Source organism: Lates calcarifer, linkage group LG10 (genome assembly GCF_001640805.2).
Source record: "Lates calcarifer isolate ASB-BC8 linkage group LG10, TLL_Latcal_v3, whole genome shotgun sequence".
NCBI lineage: Eukaryota > Metazoa > Chordata > Actinopteri > Centropomidae > Lates > Lates calcarifer.
In genome coordinates this window covers 4,029,379-4,049,417 of record NC_066842.1, presented here as the reverse complement: position 1 = coordinate 4,049,417, position 20,039 = coordinate 4,029,379, and the positions used below count along the sequence as shown (strand labels likewise).

The window sequence follows — 20,039 nt, the reverse complement described above, 5'->3', positions numbered from 1 at the left end:
AGAGATGCAGAATGTCTACAGTGAGATCCTGAAAATAGGTTATTCTAGTGCAACTACTGATACGGACAGTCCAACTAAATGAATTTATTGCCTTTCAACTGGTAAAACTTTCAGTTTTCTGGGACAACAGAACAACTGAACAGGACACAAGTTACTCTTGAAAAGCGCATTTTAAACACAAAATAATTCAAGTAACAAATTGCTGAAAATATTTCTTATCTTTGAATAACATGGAACATCCTGGAGAATAAACAAGAACCACTGAAATTAAACTTCTCTCTTATTGCTGTTATATTTGCAATTTAACCTTTTGAATTTTTGTAAATTGTAGGAGTAGTTCCACTGTAACAACACAGAAGTCATTATTTGGCATTTGAGAAAACTACTGATTGCCTTAACATCTAGTCAAAAGCTGAAACAATCAGAACTGATATGGTTAATGAAAATAAAGGCAAGAAAAACACAAATGAGGATTTCATACGGTTGACCCCAGGCTATACGAATCCTGCCTTCTGTCCACTCTGTGCACCTCCTTGTCTGTCTGTTTCCCATTGTCCTCCTCAACCAGAGGGTAGGGCTGCAGGTCCAGGGTCAGAATGCGGCTGAACATGAATTCATCAAACTGTGAAGGAGAGGAAAACAATGTAGTGACTGCATTATCATGTAATAAAGAAGTCAACCAGTTCCTCCCTCTCCAACGTTTTTAACATGTTTCTAAATGTTTGTTACATCCGAGTAGACTCCCAGCAAAGCGTCTGCCTTGGAGAAAAACTCCTCCTTCAGGGAGATGACGATGATCTGCATGTTCTCTCTGGACTCCTCCCTGATGAAACTGGTCACCTAGATGCAAACAAAACAACCACACAAGATATGCACAAATATAATGCATGAAAATACAAGGATAGCACTGCACAGATGAGCATTTAACACCTGACATAACAGTGTTAACGTGATTTTAGTGAAATTTATTGCATCTTTCAAGTAAAACCATACACATTCACAGCACGTATGGATGTGGTAACTATAGATGAAGGCTGCTAATAATGATTATTTTCATTATCAGTTTATCTGTCACCTGTTTTTTCTTTAATCAATTAATCTTTTAGTATAGAAACTATCACATATTCCCTTAACTCTCTAAGTTAACTTTAAGTCCAAAATATCTGGCTCTTTAGCTGCTAAATGCTCCACTATGTTCACCAGCTAGTTGCTAACATCTGTCTTGAAGCCGCTGGAAACTCACCTTGCCGATGTTACTGTTGTCCAAGGCTGCATCCACTTCATCCAAGACGAAGAAGGGAGCGGGGCGGAAGCTGAGAGGATTGACACAAAGAGCAGAGTACCAAACAGCCACAGACACACTTAAACCAGTAAACATGAGTCAAATGTCAAAGCCATGATTAATAACTGATGCAACAAGTTCTAGATAATGTGGGGCATGTGTTTTGTTATCAGTCAAAAGAACTAGAAAAAAAAGAAAGAAGAAGAAAGAAGCACAGCTGCGATGAATGGGATTGAGGGGAGATGTTGAGTGTCTCTTCAGAGGAAAGTTTTTCATGTGAAGTTGTTGATGTGAAAGAGGAGGGATCAAACAGCTCCCAAATTGCAAAGCTTTTCTTTAATAGTCCAGTCATCTGTTTAAAAACTAAAGTGCAGTACAAGCGAAGTACCCCCGGCCAACTGTTATTATTTTTCCCAGAGAGAAAGTGAAGTTTCTGAACGAGATCTCATGGTGTGTCGACAGCTCTGCAGCAGTTCCTCTTATTTTGTTTTGAACGTCTGCTGGGGGTAGTTCTCCAGCTAACAGTCAGTGTCAAGGAAACACTGATTTTGTTGAGTTATTTATGTTAATCTTTTGTGTTTATGCTACTCATTAACCGGTGCTTTTATAGGCTTTGTATGATTCCTTTATCTTGTTATAAACTGCTGTGTTGTAATCCAGAGTTTTATTGAGCCTCCAGGACTACCTGTGGATGGCGAACAGCAGGGCCAGAGCAGCGATGGCCTTCTCTCCTCCAGACAGATTGTCCATGGACATGAAGCGTTTCCCTGGCGCCACGCAGTTGTAGTTGATGCCTCCGAGGTACGGCTCATCTGGATTGTCTGCACTCAGAGTGGCCTGCGGCACATACAGCAGTCTGTTTTAATTTCCTTTATTGGAACTTGTCATTCTCCTTTTTTCTTGTTTCTAACACGGGGATTCAGCAAGATTTACGAAGTTAAATTTAAACTTTTTTTTAGGACATTTTTAATATCACATCGAATGACATTTAATACCTGTTTCACATGGTCATACCAGCCAGGGTACGAAAAATATAGATGAAAACCAGGGAGGATGATGAGATCTAGAACTGCTTCCCAAGTGCATGAATCTATTGATATATGACATTTTTGTCAGCACTTCCCAGCACTATATAAAATATTTATTAATAATTCTTCATAAAGTCATGAATGAATCATTAAAACGACCTAGACCTGCACAAGGAACAGCAAACAGATGGATGAATGGATGGATGAACCAATTAAAAGATGTGGACAGTTTTTACTAAAACCAGAATTTAAAGTAATGTTATCGCCAACAGCAAGTATGTAAGAAATAAAACTAAATACTTTTAAATGCCTTCTAAGGCCTTTTTAAAGAAACTGAAATCAGTGCATTGGAGGCCTTATCAGTAATACCCTGTAGCACCATTTGTGATGCTGAATGCTGATGAGAATTATGTAGTTTACACTGTTTACACTGAACTCTAAGTGCCCTTCGTGGTAAATGTAGATATACACATACATAGAGTTTAATATTCAGTGTGAGGCGCACACAAAACCTAGTTTAGAGAAGCAGAGCTTACGTTAACACTACTTTTTTACAAACATGGCTGTGGGGGAGGGAAAGATGAGCTACATAAATACAATAAAAACTGAAAAACTTGTGTGTATGTGTTTTACCTGAGCGCTGCTGTTCCTGCAAATTCTCTTATAGATCTGATCGATTACGATGGACACATGCTCGAAGCACTGGCTGAAGAGGTGGAAGCGCTGGGCTTTGACCTGCTCAAACTCCTGACTGCACTTCCTGCCTATTTTGGTGCTGGCATCAAATGCTGAGTGAGAAGGAGGAGGAAACAACAACAGGCAGAAATCTGAAACTATGAACTTATATATATTAATTAAGTGGTTTGGATTGGGACAGTTTTTGCAGGGATTACAGTAGTTGGATTCCACCTATCAAGTGTTTCATTATACCTTCAGTCACTCCCTGTAACTTGTCCTTCACCTCCCTCATCTTCTCCAGGGCTTTCAGATTGGGGGCAGGGGTGCGATGCAGCACTTCCTCTATGGAGGACACTGACTCCCTCAGCCTCTCTAGGTAAGCCGCCACCTCCTCCTCCGTCTGCAAACCCTGCACACACACGCATTCAATGCATGTTGTGCTGTAGACATGTTTTGTGGTAAATTCTGGTCATATGAATAAACACCACTAAGAGAAAATAAGGCTTGATGTCTGACCCTGAGCTCTGCTTGCAGCTCAGAGTAATCAATGACCAGCTGTGCCTCTCTCTCGTAGATGTCCATGGTGGCTGACGTGCTTTCCGATTCTGTGTCCAGCTGCACAAACCACAAGAATCAGCCGTCAGATAAGACTGCCACCAAAAGTGCTTCAAGTCATTTTTTTTTTTTTACTTTGCCAAAACTCAGCGAGACTTCTCAGTCTTCATTACTCTAATGTGAGTGCTCCGACAGCTTTTTTTATTAAATCCAAAATATGACAGCTTCAGCTCAAATTAAAATTCTGTTCATTTCCAAAACTGCACAGCCCTGGGGCATGAGAGACAAAGAACAGTCAACTGTCAAAACAAACTTCTGCACTTCTCTCTCTGTCCTACCTGCACCTCGCTGATTTCATTCAGACTCCCTGACAGCAGAGTGATGGGCAGACTCTGGATCTTGCAGGCCAGCAGTAAGTTGTGTCTGGCCAGGCGTTTGTGCTCCAAAGCCGTCTCTGCACACATCACCTCCCGCTGAAGCTTCACCAACTCTCTGAGAGACAGAATTAGAAGAAGTTAGAAGTTAGAAGTTAATGTCTTCTGGTTTTGCATAATCAAACATAATCAAACACCTGAATGGTTTACACAAATTAACATTACATGTTACACTAAATATCTTAGAGTCCCCACCATCCATAAATTAAGTGGCATCCGTATCAAAAAGTATATGAGCAACCACAGTTGCACCTGGCAGAGGGAAAACCTGGCAGCACCCAGCAGCGCAGTTATAGTCGTCAACAGGCACTAGTAATATCAGGAGAAGTGTTACTTGTTGCTCTCGTGAAGGCTCTGGGTTTTCTGGTCCAGCTCAGCTTTGGCAGCAGCCACTTGGCTCTTTTTAGACAGCAGCTGGTTCTTCAGCTCCAGCAGTTTGTTCTCAACTTCCTCCACTGCCACCAGCAGCTTCTCCTCATCCTGCGGGGGAACAGAAACACACAGTGGCAGAAAGTTTGATCTCAGCCAGAATGTGTCCAGTGTGCCCAGATTTTGATTAATAATCCAGGGGGTAGGTGAGTAATGCTCCTTGTCTGCTTAGTATTTTACCCACTGCTAAATTACAAGAGGCAGTGTAACAGCAGCAAAGCATCAACATCAACACTGAATGGAAAGCCTGAGGTGTTTACCTTCCTCTGCTCTGCCATGGTTCTCTCCTCCTTGTTGATGATCTCCTCCATTTTGTGGAGTTTCTTCTTCAGCTGCTCCACTTGGTCTTGTTCATATTCCAGCTGTGTGTTCAGGCGAGCAAACTGTCTCTCAAACTCCAGCCTGAAGGGAGACATGTATGATGCATCAGGGTGTTGATGCTGCACAAGACATGAGAACTTGCAGACGTACTGTGCAAATACTAGTATACAGTATATATGTATAGTAATAGTATAGACTTACATTAAAACACATGATAAAATGAAGATTCCTTTAGAAATTAAAACCAAAAAATAAAAGTGAAAAGGAATTTTATTGTATTACACAGTTGGTGACTTGAGTCCCGTTGTGATTGTATTAAAAGGGCCAATAAAAAAAATCACTTATTATTAAAATTTATCTGTAAAATCATTAAAAATCCCTCACATAAAATCACAATATTAATAAAATAAAGCAAATCCTCATCACTGAGGTGTTTGTCATAAAATATTAATACAAAATTTGGCTGATTGAGTTTAGCACATGTGATACTGGTGAAAATACAGGCGTGTGGTTGGCGTAACCGTTTCTTGTCGAGCTCCGTCTGCTGTTTCAGATACTCCTGCTCGTACTCCCGGATGCTGTCCACACCGATCTCAGCACAGAAGTCAGAAAACACTAAGTCCTCCATCTGAATACAAAGATCACGAGTACATACACTATTACTAACCACAAGATGAAGGGTGGTAAAGGATTTGGCAGGTTAAAATTGTCAAAGGAAGGAAATGTACAGACAATCAATTGAAGGCCAAGTCAATATGCAGCGACAAGTTGTGAAACTTTTGCAGACAGAGGTACCTGGTTGATCTGGTCTCTGATCTTCCTCATCTCTTCATCCTTTGCCTCCACACTTTCCTGTTGCATCTGGATCTGAGAGTCCAGGTTTGCTAATTCGCTCTCCATACGGGAAATCTCCTGAAAGCCAGCAGCCAGGGCAGTATGAGACACAGTAAATAATGTGAAACTGTCAACTCCTTTCACTTATGATATGCTTTTTAATTCAAGTGTTTTTAAGAATTACTTCGATCATACCGCTTGGCATCTGAGGATGCTTTTTTTCCGCAGGATGTCAAGCTCAGTTTTGGAGTATTTGAGGCGGATCTGAGCACCCTGAGCCTGAGCGATGATCTGTTTCAGGTCTGGCTCCTTCCGCTTCAGCTTCATCAGATCCTGTCATAAAAAACACAATAGGTCTATTTATTGGGAAGAAACTACTACAATATTCAAGTGTGTTACTCCGATTTAATAAAAATGAATAAGAGTTATTGTTGGACAGAACTGGAAATCAACTAAATTAATTGAAGATGTCTGGTTACTGCTGATTAGATCACATGTTGACTCACGCGAATCTCAGCTGTCAGCTGATCCTTGCGTTCCTTCAGCCGTGTCATGTCCTTCTCGTCCCAGCAGCGAGCTTTGCTCCGCAGATCACTGGAGCCTCCAGAGATCACACCAGACTTTGCAAACAGCGTCCCGTCCAGAGATACTGTCTACAGAAAAAACACTTGTGGCTAAATATTATTAATTAATTATTAATTATTCCTTTAAAGATCTAGGTTGTAACATTAGAAAGGCCTGTTGAGCGTCAAGCTTACCTTAAGGCGCTCCTGCCTGTCAAAGGCCACAATCCGAGCCTCTTTAATCGTCTCACACACCAATGCGTTGCCACAGACAAACTGCACCACTTTTCTCAGCTGAGCGGCACCTGTGGCGACGTTAACCTTGACAACATCCACCACCATCTTGGCACCGGGCACCTCCCTCAGTCGCTCATGCAGAGGACTCACCTGGGCACAGAATAGTGACGGTTATCATTGATGCTACGTACTGTTCATGATGTCAGGACTTGCTTTGAGACTGTTTCAACTTACATCCAAGTAGTCGATGGGCAGGAAGGTTTCAGGTTCAGCTCGCTCCTCCTTCATGAACGAGATACAGTCGCGGGCCACTTTCTCCGAGGCCACCACAATAGCATTCATGTAGCGGCCAAACACCTTGATGACAGCCAGCTGGTACTTCTTGTGGATGGGACTGCACAAGTCAGAGAGGCGACCATACTGGGACAGAATAATTTCCACACATTAAATGAAGAAATCAATACATGATATTGGCAAATAATTGGTTGGTTTTCAAGGATTATCCTTCTAAAAACAGAAAATTAATCTTGATTTATGAGCGGCATAAAAAAATAGCCCTGAATAAGTTATGTACTACCAATAAAGGGCCATGTGCTAAAAAGTTTTTAGTCATATTCTTCTTATCCTTTAAGACAAGAAATAGTCTTTTTTGTAGCCGTTTATTGCCAATAAATTTAGCAGGAGCTCTTACCACACTTTCAGGGTAGAGTCTGCGGAGCCTCTCGAGCAGTTCTTTGCGCCGCAGCTGGCGTCTGTTCTCCTGGCTGTCCAGACGAGCGTTTCCAAGCTCCTCCAGCACCTGACCCAGCTCCCGGTTCACCTCCTCGCTGCGCTGGCGGCCCTGCTCCAGCTCTGCGCTCAGGCTCTCCTCCTGCTGGCGGTATTCCTCAATGGACGACCTGAGACATGCGGTGCCTTTATAATGTATGCTTACTTTCCTTCTGATGTCGAAGTGTCATTGATAAATCATCATGGAGAGACTGACAGGTGCTCTACTAGCTGACATTGTACAGGGGATGATACATGACATACTTGCAGGTCTTGGTGTACTCCTCCAGCTTCTCTGCTCTACTTGTCAAATCTTCCAGCTGAGCCTGGTTGTTCCTGATGTCAACCTGCAGCAGATGATGTTTCAAGTGTGGTATTAATTATGGATACATTAATCACAGGTTCAGGAGTGTGAAACAGTGTGACACATGTATCTTTCAGCAGCCGTTCAGTCTGTGTTTATTAACGCGTCAGCAGAAATGTGCCTCTGACAGTACCTCCACTTCCTTCTTCCTGCGCTGGTCGAAAGCCAACTTTTCATAGTCGGCTCTCACCTCCCAGTGCAGCTTCTCTGCCTGCTGGCTGAGGACAGCCCCCTGCTTTCGGGCCAGCTCCTTCAGCTCCTTGTAGCGCTCTAACTGCAAAAACATGATAAGGATGCTATGGAAAAGTCATGTTTTTTGCTTATTTGTCACTGCTGCTTTTAAGCTAGCTGCAGGTCTAAGCTACCTGATATTTAATACAAGTGTAAGAGCAGAAATAAATGATGAAACCAACCTTCATTTGAACATGGAAGTTCATTTTCAGCCTTTGTGAGACTTAATACAGACCCACAAACTGAGATTAAACCATGTTTATGATACATTCTGCCCGTTGCCCTGTTCTACATCACGTTAACTGACTTGATTCAAGATCAGAGGAGGTAGCTTTGTTTGACAGACACTCACCTGATCTTCCTCCAGCTCGATGTCCCTCCCACGGGAGGCTCCCTGCTCCTGGACACGCCTCTCGTAGATGCTCCAGGTCCTCTCCAGTTCAGCAATCTCCTGCCGACCCTCAGCCAGCTCCTGCTTCTTAACGGCCAGCAGCCTCTGATCCTTCTTCAGGGCATTACGGACCTCCTCAGCTTTCTTCTTGTGATGGGAGGTGTTTACCTTGGATTTGATGTACTTGGACTGAGACTGGGACAGGATATGCTCCTGGGCGCTGGGTGATGGAGTCAGAGGAGGTTTGGATTCATTTTAGTCAATGGAAGATTTGCTGGCACAGACCACCTATGTATTTATATTTAATGCTAGTTTTACAGATTAATAGATGCTATCATTAGAGGCTTGCCTTTTAAATATTCCTACATGGAGAAACATGAAAATGAAATAACTTTTTACTGCTCTGTTAGTTTAGCAATGCTTAAATTCACTTTCTGATATACTTCAAATGTTGCTGAGAGTTTATTTCCAGAGAAATGCCCCTAAAAATAGACAAGAAACCCTCAGAAAAAAGTCCCTTTTAACCTCTCCCACACACACAAACACACCGGATCGCCTTTTCGATGTGCTGCTGCTCTCTAGCGAGACGTCCGTGCTCCTTCTTGTGGGTTTTGACCGTCTCCTCCCAGGCGGCCAATTCATTTTTCTTTACAGCCGCAGCCTGCTGCACCTTTCTCAGGTCGTCGCTGAGAGCGTTGATGCCCTTCTCATTGTGGTAGAGTTCAGCCAGGCTCAGCTGCAGTCGGTTTTGGTGAAGGTCGTCCACCAGTGCCTGGTACTTCTGGGCCTGGAGAAGAGAGAGGTGAAGGGGGACATTTATTCTCAAGAGAAACTAAGGCCACCAGACAAGTTCAGTCGATGCTGAACAGTTCATGACACTATTCCTGTGAGCTCATACGACAGTAATTTAGGATAACATAATCTTATCCCTGCTGCTCTCTCCCCAATCTAAGTCAACAGAGACAGCATGAGACACATCCCAGCATGAAGCCTAATTAGAGGAAGAACATTCAAAAGAAAGTTTATAAAAATTATCAGGTGGATTTCCAGTGTAGCAGTTGAAGTATTTCTATGAAACTCTGGCAGAACATAGTATTCTTTACCTAAACTGATGAAAGTATTGTATACATCTACATTATAGCTGTATTTTACAAGCAACACTAGCTATCACATTGCGCTTTCACAGCAATTAATCAAAACAGCACATCGCAATGTCAGAAGAAATAAAAACCCCTAAAAAGGTGGGACAAGTAGAGACAAATCAGTTAAACAAAATTCACCAAAAAGAAACAGCATTGAGTTGAAATTAGTCTGAAGTTTGTGTTTGCTTGCAGATCACTTGTATCTTCAGTGGCTGTGATCGGGTTTGGCATCAATTTCCACCTCTGCAAAATCAATTTCCTGTGGGAACCCCAGACACTGCAAAGCAATTTGACCTTTTGTACCTCTGCTGCTGTCCAAACTAATCCAGGGGTCTGATACAGCACAGGCTTGTTAAGACATGACTACATCAGGAATTGTGATACTGGTGATAGTACTCTTGTAGTATTTTGTCCTCTACAAGCCACCTGCGCTCAGCCAGAGACTTGATTTGTCTAAGGTGGTTATGAAAGTATCTGGCAGATAGTTGAAAATGTGTGATGTCTCATCTCTTTATCTGGTTTGACAGAAACACTATATTCCTCTTTTTGTGTAACCTCACCTCTAATTTTTCCTGGGACACGTGCTTCCTCTCAACAGCGGCAGATTTCTTCTTGTTGAAGTGAAACTGTGTGTCCTCTTTGGCCTTCAGCAGGGCCTCTTTCTTCTTATTGTACTCTGCAGCGTACTCCCTCGACTGACTGATGAGCTCGAACATCTTGGTCCTCTCCTTTGGGTCTTTCAAAGCTATGGACTCCACTGCCCCCTGGTGAGGAGCACAGTGATTACCAGACTTGTTTTGTGAGGCACTATTACCACCTCCTGTTTCCTCTATGGACGACTTAAAGTATTACCGGACAATTTAATTAGAGCTGATCTTAATTATGTCTCACATCAGGTGAATATGTCATTTCAGCATATACTCACATCCCATATATATATATATAAATATAGCAATACTTTCGGATGCAGTCCCTTGGCATTTTACCTGGAACACCAGACAGTTTTGAGCTTTGGTCACAATGCCAATCTTCCCAAACTCCTCCAAGTATTTGGCAAGAGTAACACGTACACCATTGATGCAATACTCAGAGGAGTCCCCTAAAAAATACAATGAATGGCAGTTAAGACAGTTTTGACCAAAAACCGACTGGTACATTTATTCTGAAGAGAGAAAGGAATCAGGCTTGAATGTTGTGTAAAGACAAAACTCATTAATCTTCATTGCACTGGTCTCAGAGTGCATCAAAACCAGAACTACTTGTATACAAAGAGATTTCTACTCAGCAAATGAACCTCACCGATGATACTCCGACAGAAGACGGTCTCCAGGTCTTTGTTGTCACAGTACCGCATGGCGACGCGGGCGGTGTCAGACACGGGCCGCCCGATGTGGGCTCCGTGAACCAGGTCTCTGAGGTGCTTCACTCGCAGGGAGGCAACCCGCTCGCCCATGACAAAGCTCAGAGCGTCCATGACATTGGACTTGCCTAGTTTGATATGACATGTTTAATATATCTTTGAATCATCTAAATAAATCAATTAGTATCTTAGTATCTTCACTTCTCACTCAGGAGTAAAAAGAAACTCCTAAGTTTGACAGAAATAGTGATTTGATTTATATCGAGATATATATCGATATTGACCAATATGAAAAATCATATCGTGATCTGATTTTTTCCCATATCGCCCAGATTAAAAACCGCTTTAGTTAGACTTGTCAAATCTGGACTAGATCTACTGGGAGAAGCTACATACAGTTTAAAACATGTGTCAGATCTGTGAAACTTTTAAACATTTGTGGAAACACAAAAAATGTGATCACGCTGATTTTTCCCTCCATCTAGACCACTTTAAACCAGGTCTAGATTAGAAACCACTGTACCTAGACTTTTCAAAGCTGGACTGGAATATAATAACTGTTTACTAAACAATTTCAGATTTGCAACACCTTTATTATATTTGTTAAAATATACAGACAGACAGAATAAGTGGTTTGGATGATTTTTCCCTGCATTCCAGACCGCATTGGATAAGATGTAGATAAAAAAACTACTATACCTAGATTTAGCAGATCTGGACTAGATCCTCAGGGAGAGTTTAAGTGCTGCTTTAAACACACATTTCGCTTCATGAATGTATGAACTGTACTTTATATAGCTACTCTTGATTATCTATTTTCTAACAGGATTTAATAAGTGACGCAAAAAACTCAGTATTGTCACATAACTTAACCTTTTTTACTCTTATTAATTGGAGGCTAACTCCGGCCTCTGCTAAGTTAAAGCTTAGGATTGAGCAAATATTAACATGAATTGCGGGTAAAAATGACTTTGACATTGTGTTCTTAACTTACTTAAGTCATTAACACATATTAACGTGGCAATAATAAGTGTATATATCGACCTAACCAAACCTTGTCTGATGACAGCCGTTGTTAGCATTAGCAGCTAGCGTTAGCTCGCTACAGAGTGGGAAAAGTTGACGGTAAAAAGCTCACTTACCGGAGCCGTTTGTGCCAATTATACAATTAAATCGCATGAAGGGACCGATAACTTGCTTCCCACGCCACGACTTGAAGTTTTCCACATCTATTTGTTTCAGATAACCCATTTTAATTTCGCGTTAGCTGATGTGAATCAAACGGCTAATTCCTGCACCAGAGGCAGCGTCGTTGAGAGGAGACTGGGAAGGTCACTAGTTCAAACAACAAGCGGGAAAACTAAGTTTCCTCCATTTGAGGAACAAAGAACATCTCACTTCATCTTTCCTCCTCAAAACAACCAAAGGAATTTTATCCCTCTTCTAATTTTGTTTAGTTTTTAAATTCATAGTCTATATCCTAGATTTCTTATCCTATGTTTAGTGTTTTAAATGTAGATTATGAAGTTCAGGTCTAGACCTATTTCAAGACCAGGTCCATTTAAGCCTCAAATCTATTAAGTAAAAATTTATTTAGTACATTTTTGGACTAAAACTCACGTTGGAGCAACTAAAAGGACTGATTTAATATCTGTAATCTCAACATTGTTTGTGGAATATGGAAATAGAGCAATCAAAAACAAGTTTTTACATATTCAAATGGAGCAATACGTTAGAAATCAAAGGCTAGGTCAGGTGCCCTGTAATTACAACTACCATCAAGCATCTAATATAGTATTTCTCTGCATTTAACAAGTAAACATCTCAAGTACATTAATTAAAAGTGAGACTTAGGTGTCCATCTAAGATGCAGGTTGACCAGAGTTTGGCCTATGTGAAACAAATGAGCACAAAAGTTCTGAAACACAGAATAAAAGAGAATATTTTTGACTTTATTGGTCGATATTAAAGTCAGATATCATAATTATCCTCCAAGCTGTGGTTGTAGCCATCAATAAGGATGGTCACGGACGTACTCCATGATGTGTTTCAGGGCCAGCCAGGTCTCCGAGGCAGTGGGGATGATCTGATCGGCTGGTAGGACGAAACCGTAGCGACCGGTGTCCCTCAGCTCAAAGGCAAAAGAGTATTTGATGCCCAGATTGTAGGACCAGTCAATGCTGCCACCACTGGCTTGATCTGAGAGGACAGGACAAGATACGACAGTTTTGTCCTGAATTTTACTCAAAACTAAAGTACTGTCAATGCCAATACCTTCTTCTTATACAAGGAGACATGCTGCTTTGTGCTCTAATACTGCCACCTAGTGGGCACTTAGCAACACACAACATTAAATTAATATGTCGAGTATGAAATTTTAGCAATAAATAGCCAACTAAAATGCAAATGTTAAACACGTCATCATGAATAGATATTATTAAGCCCAATTCAATCAGTATTATTTATACCATCATTCATACAAAACAGGTTACGTGAGAAATTGTTTTCTCTCTGGCACTGATTGTTCACATATGTAGAGTTTTCCCTCACAAACCAATGAAGTGTAGCACCAAAATTCAAACTGTTAAAGTACGTATTAACGCAATGTCTTGATGGCGTTAACACGTTCAAATCTCCTTAGTCAATGGTGGGGACACCCTAACCTGTAAGACGTCGAACGTGTTGACTTGTTGTAACGTGTTGGTTAAGACGTTCGAATTTGGGTGCTACCACTTCATCAGTTTCTGTGGGGAAACATGTTAACTTGTTTTTAAACTGTTGGGTAGTTAAAATACTAAGAGCTGGTCATCTCAGCAGTAACTAATGACTACTTTTTAGTCCACTGTAAATGAATCTAGTTGAGTAATTGTAGTGATGTAGAAGTGGAAAGAAGCATGAATTGTGAATACAAGTACCTTAAAGCTGTATTTAAGTTGCAGTACTCGTGTAAATGTACTTTAAGTTCCATCCCTTATTATTTGTCATGACATCCACACATCTCAGCACTCTGTAGTATTTGTAACTTAAGAGTTCTTATGAGCAAAGATGACAAAGATACTTACAGATGATGTTGCAGATGCTTCCAACTTTGTACCTGGTGCCATAGAGAGAAGTGAGTTTCTGCACAGCAGCTCTACCAACAGAGTCCTTCAGGAAACAAAGACAAAAAAAGGACAAAATGCTGCAATTAAGAAAAGAGCACAGATAATAATGGTGCAGAAAGAAGGTAACAAGAAAGAGAAAGGGTAGAGTTGAGCTTTTCAATTTTTCTACCTCTGCAGTTCAAAAGGAAAAAACCTGGAGAGGGGAGATGAATGAAACACACTCAACAACATTCAGGGCCGAACACATCCTCTTGAGCAGTTACAAGTCAAACCACTTTTATCAATACATGCTCAAAACCACAAATGTGTCTCAGAAAACTTAAATATGAGTTACATATGAGCAACTGCAGTAATATGAGTCCATTAATCTGTGTTAATTCACACAGCTGTGCAATGCCTCGTGGTTGTCAGCCTCTGCCTCTGTTGGTCCCAAGTTATGGCGCTGACTAATGGTCCAAAAAGTGTTTTAGCAGAACATTGTAATGTTGCAGTGAAGTTGGCCTTTGACCCTCTGGACATAGAAATCCCCTAAAGGCATTAATGAGATGTCACATTCACAAGAATGGGACAGACGGACAGATGGATCCTTCCTTTCTTACCAGCTCAGCCTGATGGAACACATTTTTGCAGGAGTAACCGTAGGGGTACATGAGCAGCTGGGAGTAGGCATGGACAGAGATGAAGGACTTGAAGTTGCCGTGGCTCTTGATCAGGTTCACCACGTTCTTCACCTCAATCTCGGAGTGAGCTGAGGGACCGTGGTAAGAATCAGAGCAGGGATTCCTACTGGCTCCTGGACCTGCAGGGATGGATAGTTTTTTGAGAACAGGCAAAGAAACTGAGGCGTCATTTCTATATTTATATCTACAGAGGACTTCTCTGTCTGTTTTAGTACAAACATGAACATATACAACACAAAGTTTACAAGATGCGTTTACTGTGTCTTCTATACTGACCGCCAAAGCCAGCATCCCAGTTCCTGTTGGGATCGACTCCACGGCAAGAAGAGCCTGAGATCCTGGAGCGAGTCTTACGCCACATACGGTTCTGTACATCAGACAGCTTCAATTAGTATGTATCCTCATTTTTGTTTTCTTCCTATGATCTAAACTACACATGCGTTTTTATGTGGTTGGTGCATTACATGACCCTTACGTCCTTCAAATCCTGTGTGGTTTCAAACAGGAAATGAACCTCATTCTACTCCTTCTTTGCTGACTCAAGTCTACAAGTCTAACACTATCCGGTTGAGTGGTGGTGACGTACATTGGTGTGGGTGTAAACGTAGCCGTCAGGGTTGGCCAGGATCAGCATGTAAATGTCCATGGTGTTCAGAAGGGAGGTCAGGGAGGTGTCTTTACCGTAATCACTAGCAATCTGAGCAAGAACAGAAAACAGAAAGCAATCTTAAATAGCTTATGCAATTTAGGACAAGGCCGTGGAACAGTATACTGTAAATAGCAGAGGAGGAAAATCTAAGATTATTTACAAAACACTGTTGATTTCTTGTCATCTTACATGTCATTATAAAGTCATTATTAGGGCTGCAATAAAAGGTTATTTTCATCATCTATTAATCTGCTGATTGCGTTCTTGATTTATCAATACATTTAGAAAATGTCAGAAAATGGCATCATCAGATTGCTCGTTTTATCCAAGCAATGAAATGAAAAGAGACAAAGAAAAACATATTCAATTTACAATGAAATATGATATAGAAAAGCAAGCAATCCTCACATTCGAGAAGCTGGAACCACAGTAAAATTTTCCCACCTTCACGAATGTTTTCTCTCACAACTTCTCAAAATGATCTAGCACATTGATTGATCGATATTATCGATATAACCCCCTCCTGCTGACATGTTGTACCTTGTTGGCCGTCCATACTCCGGTAGCCTGAGACACCCATTCCCTGGAGTGGATTCCTGTGTCGATCCAGATAGCAGGACGCTTGTTGCCGCCAGTGCTGAACTAAAAACAAAGTGAATTTTGATTAAAATCCTAAATATTTTTTTATTGCAGCCTTTCTCCTCAGAAGATGTGTCATTTACTGTGGCTTTCATGAAGAAACTATTGAGCCAGACCCAGAAACTGTTGTGTAAAACCAAATCCACACCTTCAGTTTGTCAGCTGTGGCAACACTGACTTGCCAATGTTTGATTTTTCTCAACAGGACAGTGTAGCTTCACAGCTGCATCAATCCTGTGTTAACACATTTCTTACAGTGCAAAGGGCACACACAGACAGGTACAAACATGTGTAATCCTGTTGTGTTGTATGAGCTATTATTATCCTACCTTGAGCACATACATGGGCCTGTTCTCGTAGGATTTCCCAATTTCCTGCTTGGTGACCAGGTTAGGGTACTGAGCCACCAGGGTGTCCATCCATCTGTAGATCTGTATGGAAGATAGTTAAAGCATAGTGATACAGACAGACGTGGAAGGAGTCTAAATATACTTAAAGCAGGGGTCAGCAAAAGTCTATTAGTTTGATTAAAGCCTACTGTCTCCAGGGGATGATAGGCTCCAAAGTTGAAGCTCCTGCTGCTGCGCTCCTTCATCTGGTTCTCCTCCATCTCAGCTTTCTCCTGATCAAGAACCTCCTGAAGGCGACATGCAAGACATCGAAAATTCAGCAGCGGTAATGGTTTCATTCTCTGAATTGAACTAAAAGCCAAGACGCTATCATTAGGGACACATGAGTACTGATAAATCCCCTGAACCGGTTAGACAGACAAGTGTGTGTTAATACAAACCTGAAGGTTGTCAATCATGATGCTGAAGGGGATGTTGTGGGAATCGAGGTACTCCTTCACTGAACTCAAACTGGAACGGGGCACTCGGATGTCGATGGGGAGCTCAGTGGAGACCGGGTGGAGCCAGAAATCCAGCTGGGATTGGACAGACAATGGGGAATCTCAGATTAAACTCATTACACCAAGAGAAAAAGTTGGCCTCTGTGCTTGTGCAAATGGCTAAGAAAGTTACATGAACTTGAACTTATTGTAATCTTTGCCATAGATTTCCAAAACCCAATCAGAGATATCACAGAAGTTTGGAGAGTCCTTGAGTCAAAGATTCACTAGAAAATGTCACATTATGAATCTAAATGATTCATCTGATCAGAGTTCAAGTCGCAAAATAAGAGGAAATTATTAATTTGCATTAACAGGTGAAGTGCAAAACAACAGCCAGGCCTCAGAGAGATAGACTGTGTGGAGTATTTCCAGTTGAACTTGGTTTTGCCTTTTGTACTTCTTGGAAGTTCATGAGAAAACTGTTTGGCACAAGTAGCTGAGAAAACTTGAACGTAGGTGTTTGCACTGTATTTGTGTAAGTGTGTGTGTGTGTGTGTGTGTGTTTGTATACCTCCCACTCCTCTTGGGTCTCCAGAGCCCGCAGGAGTTGGATCTCTTCCTCAGACTGCACATTGACCCTGATGACCTGATCTCTGGAGGAAATTCATTTCAGTCTCTGAACATTATTATTTATATTCAGTGTTTGTTGGTTGATGCTGTTATTCATGACGATCTGCAGCAAGTTCAGCAACAGAGGGCGAATTGATCCACTGCTTACCAATATAACACGGAACAGCTAGAGCACAGACCCATGAGTCCCACTCCATTCCCTTTAATAAGACTATAATTACTATTTAATCTTTCTCTAAACATAAAGCCTGGTCATGTTCTACCCATTGAATACCAATGTACTTTTTCATCTTGGGTAGTTATTTTATATGCTGAACAGAGGCCATATAACGGAGTCTCTAAATACTTTCATTTAGTGACTAAGATACCTAATTTAATGACTTCTTCTTTTTCTCTAAATGAAATGGCAGACTGAGTTAATGGATTCTGGAAGTGTTTGCTTGAGATTAATGCCCAAATTAGTTTTTTTTTTCTGGTTTAATAGTTATTAGGAAATGTGCTTTATAATTCCAGAAACACTCATTTCACTGTGTTCACGTCAGCCACATTTTCTTGTTAAATTTCTGTGGAGCAGCTGCAAAGTCTACACCCTATACTGGTTGGTTGTTGTGAGATGGTTGTTAGTTGTCATAAGTGTTGACAGGAGTGTCCTTTATCATATCAATAACATATTAGTATTGAGCTGAGTAAGGAAAGAAAGGAAAAAGTTCACCATTAAATCACTAAAACAATTTCCTGGGAAAGGAAGTGAGACCCCTGTTGAGCTTTAAAAATAAGAATTTTTACGACACACTAAACACAAAAGTTGCAATTTCAATATTAAAGAGCAAAAAAAAAAAAAAAAAAAACAGATTAAAACCACTGTAATTGCTTCTTCTTGCAGATAAACTTACCCAATGAAAACCTTCTCAGCTTTGGCCGCAGCCACAAACACCAGCAGCAACCAGAGGCCTCTCATCTCGCCTGTCTGTCCGGACTGTTCGGGGACCACAAGTGGGTTGGGCAGCAGTTTTTCTCGTCTCTTAATATCATCAGCGGACAGGTGGACTGTTCCCACACAGCAGAGTTACCCCACTCTACTGATAATGACACAACTCTCCTGTGTGGAAAAAAGTTATTTTGAGTGACAAAAAACACTGAGTAAGCTTTGTCCAGTGTTCAGCTGTAGATAGTGGCACTTTCCCCAGATATTTTACTGACTTTAGTGAACTCTGATATAATCTATTAGATTTAATTACACACACTATAGTTACAGTATGTGTGGGGTTGTGTGTCTTAAGGCCTAACAGAGATATTTTGACTTTAAGACAAACGAAGAAAAGAAAATTGAGAAAAAAAAACAAAGATTTGAGTCATAAAATATAAGCATGATTTAGTAAAGCTGTGATATATTAAGGATTGGGTTGGGAATCATTACTTCAGTTATTGACATTCACTGAAAAAAAAAAAAATCTTGTTTTTGCTGGTCTCCAGTGGTTGAGCTTCTCACCTTGCTGCAGTGACGTACAGGTGCGCTGCTGGACTGTGTGACCTCTGTCAGGTGTGATTACACTTCTGAACACACACCTGAAACTTACAACCAGAGAGGGGGAAGCAAAACACAGCAGCTTAGCCTGACTAAGTGAAATATGGAGGCTGTTAAAGCAGAAGATAAATGCACATCAGAGTCAGAACGAGATGTTAAACATGGCTGTAACATTCAGGTGTCCGCATATTTCCGTAGCACTTGCTAGTGGACACAGTGACCAGTGGGTGGCAGCACACTACCACACTTCTACAGCAGGATAACATACAGTAATAATAAACCCCATTTACAGCTGCAGCGAGATTAAGGAGGAGGCTGGAATTACCCTGAATCTTAAATTATTGATCACACACTGAGGGTTTTTTTTCTGGTCATGATCAGTGTCATCATTAGAGTTGGTGAGTGTGCTTATAAAATTATAGTATATGATTAAAGCTGACATGACTGAATGATTTGTCGATTATTTGATCAACAGAAAATTAACTGGCAACTACTTTGATTATTAATTAGTTGTTTGAGACACTCTTCCAACTTCTTAAATAAGTTATACGATTGTAAACTGAATATTTAGTTTTTTGTTTTGGATAGAAAAAACTTTTCATAGACAAGGTAATCTATAGAGTAACTGATAATGAAAATAATCTTTACTTGCACTTGTTTCTTACAGAAAACTTGAGAAATAAAACTACAGGTCAACACAACATACTATACACTCAACACCCAGTCATCCATATATGTAGGTGGTAAATGTAGATTCGTAACTATAGTAATGTCCGCTGGCAATCTCTGGAAGGTCACGTAGTTCTTGTAATATCTATAACCATGCTGCAAACGAGTGACCACTACACCAACTCAGAGCACTTGGTGATAGTGTAATAAAAGAAGCAGTGATAATCTGCAATCCTCTCCCAGCCTCCCCCCTGTGGTGCAAACACAATCATATTTTATTACTGTTAGCAGAGGATTTGAGGTTTGTGTTGAGTTATTCATCCTGATATCCACTGGTTGATAACAGTGTGTGCATCTCGCAGCCTCCCTGCTCCCATCAGCTGCTGCGACACCCCGCCAAACCCTCCCTCCTCTCCTCAGAATTAATAAAAAGAGGTTTTAACATGTCACTTCCCTTCCTTTTCACTCCCAAACAATCCCACGAGACAAAGTGGGAGAAGGGGGTTTAATAGGCTTGGGAGGCTACAGGGGACGTGGGAGTCGAGCTGGGGCTTTCCATCTTTCTCAATGTGGAAATTATTTATTGCTATTCCTGCTGCATGCGTCTAAAAGTTTAATGTCCTCATGAAAAGTGGCTTTACATGCAAATGTGGGCGTTGTGTGTGTGAGTGTGTGTGTGTTTTCCCCTCTTTTC

At 41.1% G+C, this 20,039-nt stretch overlaps 2 protein-coding genes across 2 annotated transcripts; both read right to left on the bottom strand.

Annotated features, from left to right (window-relative positions):
• Positions 1–46: 46 nt before the first annotated feature.
• Positions 47–12,462, bottom strand: smc1b (structural maintenance of chromosomes 1B). The gene is made up of 25 exons (XM_018672590.2): positions 11,760–12,462; positions 10,557–10,745; positions 10,244–10,356; positions 9,818–10,021; positions 8,664–8,902; positions 8,077–8,335; positions 7,627–7,767; positions 7,394–7,476; positions 7,053–7,260; positions 6,596–6,781; positions 6,320–6,511; positions 6,068–6,214; positions 5,757–5,894; positions 5,523–5,639; positions 5,249–5,355; positions 4,667–4,808; positions 4,312–4,457; positions 3,882–4,035; positions 3,505–3,603; positions 3,241–3,397; positions 2,944–3,098; positions 1,968–2,119; positions 1,244–1,313; positions 730–840; positions 47–622 (listed from the first exon to the last, which is right to left on the bottom strand). The coding sequence occupies exons 1-25, from the start codon at positions 11,866–11,868 to the stop codon at positions 476–478; spliced, it is 3,765 nt and encodes a 1,254-aa protein (XP_018528106.1). The 5' UTR covers positions 11,869–12,462; the 3' UTR covers positions 47–475.
• Positions 12,463–12,548: 86 nt separating this feature from the next.
• LOC108880871 (carboxypeptidase A2) lies at positions 12,549–18,210 on the bottom strand. The gene is made up of 11 exons (XM_018672589.2): positions 18,045–18,210; positions 17,093–17,174; positions 16,480–16,614; positions 16,228–16,326; positions 16,019–16,120; positions 15,591–15,692; positions 14,988–15,098; positions 14,678–14,768; positions 14,321–14,520; positions 13,680–13,764; positions 12,549–12,816 (listed from the first exon to the last, which is right to left on the bottom strand). Exons 1-11 carry the CDS (start codon positions 18,107–18,109, stop codon positions 12,629–12,631), a joined length of 1,260 nt encoding a protein of 419 aa, XP_018528105.1. The 5' UTR covers positions 18,110–18,210; the 3' UTR covers positions 12,549–12,628.
• Positions 18,211–20,039: the final 1,829 nt, after the last annotated feature.